The sequence below is a fragment of the Parasteatoda tepidariorum genome, chromosome 9 (genome assembly GCF_043381705.1).
Source record: "Parasteatoda tepidariorum isolate YZ-2023 chromosome 9, CAS_Ptep_4.0, whole genome shotgun sequence".
Taxonomy (NCBI): domain Eukaryota; kingdom Metazoa; phylum Arthropoda; class Arachnida; order Araneae; family Theridiidae; genus Parasteatoda; species Parasteatoda tepidariorum.
This window is the reverse complement of record NC_092212.1, coordinates 4,223,909-4,235,648: the sequence shown is the minus strand read 5'-3', so window position 1 is coordinate 4,235,648 and position 11,740 is coordinate 4,223,909. Positions and strand designations below refer to the sequence as shown.

The following is an 11,740-nucleotide window of genomic DNA, read 5'->3' as shown; positions in this document are numbered from 1 at the left end:
AAGTCGATAAAACTAATATTTTTTAAACTATAAGGCTTTTATTACATGTGGAAGTGAAAACTCCCATACAATACTTTGAAATAATGATTAAAAAATTAAATAATTGAAACTATCCTTGAAAAATAAAAAATAAATTCTAAGTTCTCAGAATGTCAGAACTATCGGTCCTATGGACTTGGTTTCTATCTCTGCAATACATAGGATTCAATACATTATATTGTCTTACAAATTTAACTGGGCATCTGAAGCCATGCCTGGATCCTTTTCCCATGCAATGCGTGAAGGTGAGAGGTGGATTGGAATGCATATGGAACAGAAAATGAAAGGGCACATTGTCCAGAGGAGTGAGGATTAAATCAATACACAAGTATTCGCATCATTAACAAGCTAGATAGGGTAATACCACTGGTGTAAATGTAAGCTAATGGGAATCTTGAGACATCTTCAAAAGTTCCAATTTGAAGATGTAGATGAAGTTAGCGGCATCGCAATAGATTGCTTTATAATTACTGTCCGGATCGGATTGGGCTCACTTCTGGATTGTGTTCAAAATTACAAGGCTNGAGCAGTATGTTGCCGTATTTCTAGATTAGAGGGTCATTTTAGAAGTGAGGTTCTAGGCTCATGTAAGATAACAAAAATTGAAAATAGATCACGAACATTAATGGGGAAAAAGGGCCGTCCGCGCGGACGTTGGATTCGAGAAACTTGTTGTCCGCAGGGAATCTTTGACCGCCGAGGACGGGCGGACGGGCTGTTTTTCGAGCCCTGGTAATACCACTAGTGTAAATGTAGGCTAATAGGAGTCTTGAGACATCTTTAAAAGTTCCAATTTGAAGATGTACATGAAGTTAGCGGCATCGCAATTGATTGCTTTATAATTATTGTCCGGATCCGATTGGGCTCACTTCTGGATTGTGTTCAAAATTACAAGGCTACGGAGATGAACATTCACAATCATGATCAATGACGGTTATGAAATAAAATAAAATAACTCCTTTGTCTCCAAATTAAATCGATGTGATGCTGTTGTGATCACAATATCAATGCTTTTCTTATTAATAAAGTATTATTATTAGTCAAATAATAATTTTACTGCAGTGCTCCTCTTATTAATTAATATAAATATATTATAAATAAAATATAACATGAATTTATATAATGCGTTGATATAGTAATATTGTTATTAATTATTATAATTAATTCAGAGAGATATTGAATCCTATCTTGGCCTATATCATATTATTTATATAATGCGTTGATATAGCAATATTGATATTAATTATTATAATTAATTCAGAGAGATATCGAATCTATCTTGGCCTATATCATATTATTTATATAATGCGTTGATATAGTAATATTGCTATTAATTATTATAATTAATTCAGAGAGATGTTGAATCCTATCTTGGCCTATATCATATTATTTATATAATGCGTTGATACAGTAATATTGTTATTAATTATTATAATTAATTCAGAGAGATATTGAATCCTATCTAGTACTAATTTCTTTGAGATAGTAGATTCGTAAATATTATTAATCTACTTTAGATTGTAGATTAGCAATATCTACTAACGTTTTTCCTACTTTGAGTTTTCTTTTACAATTTTTTTTCCTTAGTTCATGTCTGATGGATCTTAAGAATGGGCGCCTGTTTTTGAGAGCTTGAAACAAATCGACTTTCTCAAATTTTTTTTCCATTTATGATGTGTTTACAGTAACTATCATACCTCTCAGTTTCAGTTTCTAGGGATTATTTGATATTAAAAGTGTTTCTTATTTTAATAAATCAATAATATATTCTGGATATCAAAATAATAACTCAATTCTATTTATAGCGAACTGTCACATGGAGTTCTAGTTTTAAGCTGGGTTATTTTGCGAGTCGACAAGTTCTATTTCGCTGCAAGTTTGAAAACGCATTTATTATCCCGAGCTGATAGTTTACGCCTTCTGCCTGATCTTATATTATCGGATTTTTTATATTTTTAATTTTATCTCTTTTGCTTAAAAACATTATGAACAGCAGTTTTAGAGGATTTAATTAACTGACACTATTCAGGATCCGTGCTTTTCCAGAGCTTTTAAGGAACCAGATTTTCCGATCTTCTACCTCAGATAATTCTTTTCCACGTGGCACTGTGGATTTTCTTATGAAAACAACTCATTTAAATTCTCATTTCCTTTATATTATAGTTTGCGTTTTCAGCCATGCAAACTGTTGACTTATTATTTTTGAAATCAAACCCGTCATTTTTAGCAAGTAAATATAAGAAATAAATATAGATAATGAAACAGTCTTTCACATCTAAAATCAAGTGATAATTTTAACAGTTTTACTAAGAAAATTCTTATTCTTTTTAATGTGGGCAAAGAGCTCTACAGTTTTAACTATAGCATTACGTCTTCATTGTTTATTTACAATCAATTTTTTATACGTTGAGATACTTTCAGCAGTTGATATTTTACCTTCGTAAACATAGCTTTATATCTGTATTGTATCACAAAATCTGTATCAATAATTTCAAAGCAATTTTTTTTGTAGTTTTAGCTTAAATATATAGTTGAGAAAAATGCGAAGAATCAAATAAAGCAATAAAATGGTTCTTTCAACTTGAAATCACTGGAGCTGATCGATTTGTGAACTTCCAATTCCACGAATAAAATTTTAATGAATGCTTAATTTTTGCATATTTAGTCATAAGAGCACTATAAGTACACAAATTTCTATAATAAAGAAATATACTAGCTCATTCTAAATCTATTTCTCTCATTTGATGATTTTTGTGTGTGTGTATATTTTCGCCATTATAACTCCCAGCTCATTTGGATGTCTAAAGCAAACTGATTCGAGTGGTAGTGATGTATGTTGACCAGTTCTCAAACTAGCCTATCAGGAATGGGCGGACAGATGCTGCTGACTTTCTACGAGAACCTGTCTTAAGAATCCACTTCTTCAAATGCTATCTTAGTGGATATGTTATATGGGAATAAATTATGGCTTTTATTTATTTTTAAAATAAGGCATAATTTATCGCCTTTTGAATCAATCATATTGAAAATTAATTTCAAAATTTTAATCGAAAAAAAAAATACAAAAATTTAAAAATAAAATTTAAGAAAAATTTTGCTACCAGACAGATTTTCTGAACATTTTTAATGAAATTACTAATTTTATGAAATCTATCAACATTATTCTCAACACTACTTTACTAACAGCTGCATCTGATTCTTCTTAAGTCCCGCAGTGGTCTGATCGTTAAGACACGGTTCCCAGCAGATCACCGAAGTCAAGCATCACTGGCTGCGGTCAGTGTGCGGGTGGGTGACCACTTGGATCAGTCTGCGTAGGGACCGAGGGTGTGCGATATGGGTCCTCGTTAAACTGTGCTACCGTAAAGTGCTCGACTTCGCGCGCAGGTCGTCGGGCTACCGAAGCGGGGGTGCCATCCCCTCCACAGAGGATCAAAATTGTGATGGCATGTCTTCGGATCATCCTCAGGGATATTTTCCAGACCGTCGCCAATAGCCCATGGTGCAGCTCTAGTGCGACGTAAATGAACAACAACAACAACATTCTTCTTAAAGTATCGGATGTAGCTATAGTTCTCAGAATAGACGTACAGTGCTCGCTGCTAAATTACGACCACTCTTCCTTCCTCATTAAAATGGACGTTCTTACTTCTTAGAGCTTACCTCCATTGATTTCAAAATTGTCATTTTCTTGGTGCTGAAATGCCACTTCTGTTCTCGTCATGAAAAGACGGATATATGAATAAAGATATGATCCCAACTGATACAATCACGTGTAAAAACAAATTTACCAGCTATAAATGATAAATCTATTTTAAATAAATAAATAATTATAAGTTTGTATTTAATTTTATATGGTAAAAATAATTAGTTCGTTACAAAAGATGAAAAGAGATATGTTTAAGATGGGTTTATTTTATGATTTAACTTTCAACTCTCTAAAAGATCGTCTTTAGTGCATTCTGATTGCCCTTGAGGTGGTATCGTTAAAAAGAGCTCTCTAAATACAAATACAGTCAAACCCCGCTATAGTGAACCTTCAAGGGACAGAAATTTCTGTTCACTATAACCGGGAGTTCACTATATCCGTTCCTCAAACAATTTTAACTAATGCTTCCGAACATTATTTAAATAAATGACCATTCAAATGAAATACAAAAATGACTGAAAAATAATACGTAGTAACAAAAAATGTGTTAACTTGCTTTTATTTTTATTACTCTTCGTTTTGCGTACAAAAAAAGTTAGTGATCTTTAGCTGATGCAGGGAAAAATTTGTCCATACATCTGCCTGGGTCGGCCTTTGTTTACGGATGGAAAAGTGAGATAAAAGAAGCAAACAAGAAAAAATGCTTATCGCTACATTCCACTCTCATGGATGGTCTTAAAAATCAGTATAAGTATTTATTTTGAAGTAGACATTTCAAAATTAATTTTAAAAAATGCAGAAAAAATTCAGTCGAAGGCAGAAAAAAGTTCATTATATCCAACTTCCTAACTTTTTTAGTTCACTATATCCACAAAAAATAACATTATACGTGTATAGCAAGGCACGGGACCAAACATTTCGTTCACTATATCCGGGAAAACTGATTTCTGATCTACGATTTCAGTTGCAAAAGTACGGCAGTTGCCCAAAAATCTTAAACCCCTGGTATTGCAATCTCAAGACTATGTCCACAAAATCATCGTCGCCATAAATGCTGGTAAGAGCGATTTATCAGTAATAAAGATTTCAAGAATTAGTGCAAAATTCACTAAAATCGTAGAAATCTTCAAACAAACTGTTAAAGTGGTGCAGAAAACTAAATACCTTGGCCTGGCATTAAATAATAAACTTATCATAGTAAAGAAATCTTAAAAATATGGGGATGGCTCAAAGCTGTAAGACCACTGATTGGAAAACACTCAAATATGCCTCTTTAGTTGAAGAAATTAATATATGTACAAACCATGAGACCGATAGCCACCCATGCAGAGCATAAGCGCCAGCATGGTGCAGAGATCACTTGCTAAATAAACTTGACATTTCTTAGAATAAAATATTGCGATCCATTACCAATGTTCCACACTATGTCAGAAATCAAACTTTTAGAAGTGAATTAAATATTTTAGAACTCATAATATATTGCCTCACTGAATACCATTTTTTTAGTAAAGCAGAAAAATTTGACAAGGCACAATTTAATATCTCCAGCAAAGAATTCTTAAAGGAAAAATATTACACACAGCCCATTGATAGATTTTTTCTTATCGGATGGTATATTATCCAAGAAGTATTGCAAATAATGTAAATATTTTACTGTGCGCAAAATAAAAAAACGGACCGCCCAGAATAACTTTCGATCCAATGCTTGGATCTTCGCGTTCTAGGACTCATTCTTAATGGTTCGAGGGGATGACTTCAAATATGCTAAATAATAATTACAGATGATAAGTTACGAAATCAGACACATAAACGTACTTTCTCCGAATAAACATACCTTTTTTTGTTGACGGATTCGGATTTTCGACCTCTTAGATACGGGGAGCTGCGCTCTGGTAAATAGGGTCCCAATAGTTTCGTCTGGAGAGTGCTAATAAGTTTGGACCCCTAAATGCTAATTTTACTTTTTTCGTATTTCGCTACATGTCGAAAACTTTTTAAGCGAATTGAATAAAAATTAAAAATTATGAAATTCATAAAATTCGGAAAAACATAATTATCAAATTCATTTATCCAAAGATTTATTTATCAATTTCATTTATCAAATTTTAAATATTTGACATTTTCGAAATTCAATTTCTGGGGAACTTTTCAGCCGAATTGCTCAAATTTAGTGCTTTGCCATGCAAAATTGCTTTCTTTAAAATGATGCAAAACATTGTATACGTTAAAACTCAAACTTTTTTCGTCCATTAATTAAATAAAATATTAAAAAATAATAAATATTTACTAACAGTTACTTTTTCATGGAATTATCTTTGGATAAATAAATTTTATATTTGAATGCAAAAATTTTTCAATTCGCTTAAAAAGATCTCGAGATATAGCGAAATGCACAAAAAGTAAACTTGACATTAAGGGTTCCAAACTTTGGAGCGCTCTCACGACCAAACTATTGGGACACTATTCACCAGATTACGATTACCCCCTGTATTTTGGGAATCAAAAATCCGAATCGTTCAAAAAAATATATATATTTATTCAGAAAAAGTACGTTTTTGTGTCTGATTCCGTATTTTAAAATATAATTCGCACTAATTAATTAGCACGCTTGAGATCATCTCCTTGAGTCATTAAAAGTGAGTCCTAAAACGTGAAGATCCGATCATTAGATCAAGAGTTATTCAGGGTGGTCCGTTTTCTATTTAGACCACTTAACATAATCTTTTTTTTTTTCATTTTATCACTATTCATATATATCAGACTGGTGTAAATGGGGTTAAACCCACCAGAAGCTGCCGCGGAGGATATGGGTCTACCCGTCATGCTATCATTACTATTGTTTTTAATATTTGTGCAGTTCATATACTAGGCTATATGCCTAGCCGTGTCATTCTTTAATATCTTTGAGTCATAGAATGAGGGAGAGCCCACAAGAATCTCCACCATGAGCCCTCATTCTTTGAGGGCTCTCCCTCAAAGAATGAGAGACCACCAGAGCTGGTGCTGAGTAGTCACAACAATTCGAAGTTTGTAAAAGTTGAATCTTAAAAGTTGGAACGAAAATCATCGAATTTGGATTTCGAATATTATTATATATTATTATACTATAATATAATTTAATATATTTAATATTATAGGAAAATAGATCACTAAAATTTGACTTGAAAATTTAGAGCAAGTAGCAACTGAGTGATATTTTAAATTAGGCAGACTACTTCTCAAATATGGGCAGATGCATTATTACAATTACAATTTTAGTGTAATCATTGGAATACGAATACTGCTTTCGCCAATGAAGCTCAGGGGCAGGGTGGCGAGTTTAGTCGTTTTATATAAAATGTAATTAGTTTTTATTTCCACTGTTACCCTTTTTTGGAATTTTACATGCATAAATGGGGAAATTTCCGTATCGTGATCTCTGTGGCAGAATAATCGCCAAGTCTTGGAAACTTCCGGGCAGTGGCCCGGCGAGAAACTAAAAAAAACATCACAGATAGGGACCAACTCGAAAGGTTTAAGCGTCTTTCTAAAACAGGCATCATTTAAACCTTTTTACATTATCACATTTCTCCAATTAGTTTAGATGTGGTTTCAGTGTTTAGAACACTACACTTTCTGATATTATCAAGTTGGCTATTTTTCATTTTGCCATAATGAAGGCAGCTACTCAATAAATTTTTAATTATTTAAAAAAAAACGGGATTTCTAAATTATTTATTTTTTTAACTATTTACATTCATTTCTATCACTAGACAGTACAAACAGTTGAAATTTGTTGTGTAGCAAACATGAAAAGCGAGCTTTAAAAACACAATAAACCAAAGAATCCTACTATATTCAAACTTTTAAAATAAACTGTAAATATAATTTCAATAACCCACCCAAAAACAATGTGGAACTCGATATAGAATTATATTTCAAGAGTGAGATCCAGATTGTTCGTAACTAACATAATTAATGAAGAGATATTCAGTGAAGTGAGCCAGAAGGCCTTAGTATCTACTTACCACTGACGGAGCACAGTCAGTAGCAACAGAAATGATATTAGTCAAGGGTATTATAGCTTTTACATCGAAAAATCTTTTTAATTTAGCAAATAACGTTTCACCTTTCGTATCGGTTTTCAAACATTTAGCAAATAACAATTCTTTGCAAAAGTTTTCTTATTTTACAAATCTTACATAAGCTGAAAGTAAAGCTTCGTTTCCAAGTAAAGTGGACTCGTCAAGCAGTGTCGAAACAAAAATTCAGATGTTTTTTAAGTACTCAAATAAAGAAATTTCTACTCACTGAGCCAATTCGTCAATCCTTCTTTGTACTGTTATTACTCAGTGGAATTCTTTTTGTAATGTCGAAAGCTGGTTTGTACAACATGGTGTTAATTATCTCACTTACAGTTAGTAAAATAAATTCTTCACCAATAACGTGCTGCTTTTCAAACTTTGCAATCAATAAATAAATGTTATAAAAAGCACGCAGTCCACCGTCATCTTGCTTAGATGTTGTCCCTATGAGTTGTTGCAGTGACCGGTGCTTTCAAATTTTTTTCTTTGATTGTTTGAAAAAATGTTAAATCTTTATCTTTTTCATCATTATAGATTTTTATCAACCCACTGGCCGTTTAGAGAACTTTAGCAATATTGCTTTTAAAGTGGCTAAGGCAGTTTAGGGGACAATGTTTTCCACTGTACCCTATTTCTTTATAAAAGTACATGGAAAAACCGGTTTCGCTATGCGGATCAGCATAAAATAGGACAAAATTGTTGATTGGATGTACTATGTATAGTTTGTTTAAAATAAGAACTCCCCTAGACATTCTTCTGAACCTGTGGCGGTGACTATGGTAACGAGGTATGACTATTTCAAGTAGGGGTGAGGGGTTGCTGTTTTGGAGTGATTTCGGCTCGGGTCGGCAAGAGAAAGGGAATATTTTCCTTCGGTCTATTGTGTTAGATCTAGAGTGAAGCGAGCCTCTCTAAACTGCGCCATTCTTGTTTCCATAGCACCAGACGGCCTCAGACTTTGTGGCGAGAGGTGCTTTTAGCTTAGACAAACTATAAAACTCTTTCATAGTTTATGTTTACATTGTAGACAAGTTAGTACACATAGCGGCTTTATTGTGTTGCTGTTTAAACCTGTTATCGGCCATCAGTCTCGCACCGTGGCGGTGCCATGCTTGATATTAACTTCAATAGCTGGCGCCATCTGGAACTAGTAAATAATTGGCGTGTGTCAGGGGATTTTTTTATATGCGTTTTTTTGGGATTATCTCAGTTTTTTTTACTGTTATTTTGTTATTATCTCTTGGTTGCTACATTTTTGTTAGCGTGTTGATGAGAATTGAAAGCTTAAAACTTTTGAAGTAAATTGATTATTAATAACATTAAAGCAAGTTATACAAACCACTATTACTACAAGTGACAAAATCAGTGGAAATTAGTTTTGTCAATGTTCATTCACAAAAGGTATTACATAACTCTTAATACTTAAGTAACATACTGTACTTTAAGCACATAAATATTATATTTATATTTTAATCAGGACGTAAAAATTGCTACTACTTTATTTATTTTAATTTCCATTATAAAAATGGATCACAATTTTATCATTTTGCATTAAATCTTGGGCGGACCTCCTGACGGTGTTCAGAGAACCAAAATCAATTGTAATTTTCCGTGGACCATCTGAATGATATCGAGGGTCCGTAGGGATCACTCTGGGAACCACTGAGTTACATGCATAAAATATAAATTTCGGTATTCTTTTATTTTATAACTTTTATTTCCTTATTTTTTTATGTTTTTTTTAATAATAAATGGTAAAATGTCAGGTTTAATAAATTCTTTAAAAGATCTGTTTTATGATGGAAATAACTTTTTTTTAAAAATATTACAAAGAAAATTGAAGTCATGTCCAAAATTCTGCAAATAACTGTATATAATTAGTTAATTTCTGTGCACATCTGATCATAATTTTTTTCCAATTAATTATTGTAATTTAATCACAATTGGCTGAGAAGGATTGATGACATATTCTTTAAAATAGTTTTGCTTTTGTTTAATTTACGAAAGCCAAAAACCGTTATGAGGATAAAGACAGATAACAATAAGTATCAAATCTGTAAATAAAATGAACATCCTTGAATACAACTGAGTAAATTTGAACATAATACCTATAAATGTAAATGTAGAACATAGATGGCGTTGATACATTTTTTTCGAAAGCATTTTTCCCTTAATAAAGTTGCTTTTGCTCTCTTGTGGCAACAAATTAGACAAAAATACTTGAAAAATAAAAACGAAGCTACGTAAATTAATAATAGAAATTTACATTTGTTGTTATTAAGCTATTCATGAAATCATTATTATTTTCCATGTCACTCTTTCTGTTTTATTTATTTATTTTCATTAATTTTTCCTTAGTATAATTTTAGTTTTGAAAATTAAGTAAATTGAAGGAGCGGGAATGAGCTTGGGATTTCCTTGAAGATTAATCTGCAAGCAAAAAAATATTAATGAAAATAAAAATGGAAAAAAATATTACAGCTAACTCTCAAATTTTGTACAAATTTTTCAAATTTTTAAATAAAGTAATTATTTTCCTAGAAAACGTCCGAATTCGTAAAGTAATAAAAAATGTACTCATATTTGGCAAAGTTCATAGAAAAAATTATTTTATATTATTTTTTCTGTCATTGCTTTTAACTTATTTTTAAAATATTTTTTTACATATTGCCTTAATTTCAGATAAAAGTTCTACTTTTGCTCTTGATATGAATATTTATAATATTGCAAAAACATGGCAAATATATGTAGCCAATATTATTTTACAATAATTCTATACTGCTATTATTTAACTAAAAGTACTAGTTAACTTTCAATTTAGAATCATTAATCCGTATTATGAAAAAACGTTCTTTTAAGTTACTCGATTTTAGGAAATTTCTAAAGGGTAAAATTGACAGTAAATCCTCACCATGCAGTCACATGATCAGGATGCAGTGGTTGATGGCGCAGGACACTAAAGAGTGAAGCACCCCATATGCTGCAGTTTTTATTATTCACAGCCACATCTGCGTAAGTGACCACAGAAATTGCATCCTTTGTTTCCGATGTTTTTAATTTTGAAGTCCAGTCCGTCCATGTAAGATGTAACACAATATCTTTCTTTTTTCTGGAAATATGTAAACAGAAGCTTTTCAAAATAATTATTTTATAATTTCAGTCCGTGGTTGTTGCTTTAATTCCATGGGTAATTAAGCTGACGACAAATGTTTTGAAAATATATATAAATATATATTTTTGTAGAAAGTATGTACAGAATTCCTTTATTACATTTAACCATAATAAAAATTGCATTCTCCTCCTCAGATATTTTTAATTTTGAAGTGAGTCAGGCCTCCACTGCAATTCATGCAAGATGTAATACAATATCTCTTTCCTGGAATTATGTAAACCGAAGCTTTTCAAAATAATTATTTATAATTTGATTTGTGGTTTGTTGCTTTAATTCGATGGGTAATTGAGTTTGCTATAATTGTTTTTAAAAATATATCTTTAATTGGTGAAAGTATGTACAGAATTTATTGTTCACATTTAATGAGTTCCTTCTGCAAAACCCACGTTCTGACTTCCGTCGTGTGACTTTTGCAGTGAGAGTTGAATTCTGTCTTCCAGACCAGATTGTCTTCTATATCTTTGATATAGAATCATTATGCAGACACCAATACCAATTCCAATAAACACCATAGCAAAACTAAGTAATGTTAAGGAACCTGAAAAGAAAAAAAACTCATAGAATAAAGCGATTTTTTTAAACATTATATGAAGTTTTAATGAAAGGTGTTAAGAAGTCTTTTCTCTTTCGACCTAACTTTATTGTCGAAGCCATGGAGGGAAAATTCTAAATATGCGTTTACTTTTTCTCATTTAATTTTCAGCAAATAAAATATCGATAGATATTTACTCCTTTTGGCAGTATTTTTGTTAAGTATTTTTTGTTTTTATGCAATCAACGCTAAAAGAATTTTTTAACGTCATCCGTATCTATTAC

At 31.7% G+C, this 11,740-nt stretch overlaps 1 protein-coding gene across 1 annotated transcript in view; it reads right to left on the bottom strand.

Annotated features, from left to right (window-relative positions):
- Positions 1 to 11,224: 11,224 nt before the first annotated feature.
- LOC107436174 (uncharacterized) overlaps positions 11,225 to 11,740 on the bottom strand; it is a 72,291-nt gene continuing 71,775 nt past the window's right edge. The window contains exon 15 of the mRNA XM_021146764.3: positions 11,225 to 11,462. Within this exon, the coding sequence (XP_021002423.2) occupies positions 11,284 to 11,462 (179 nt within the window). The 3' untranslated portion in view covers positions 11,225 to 11,283. The remainder of the gene's footprint in view (positions 11,463 to 11,740) is intronic.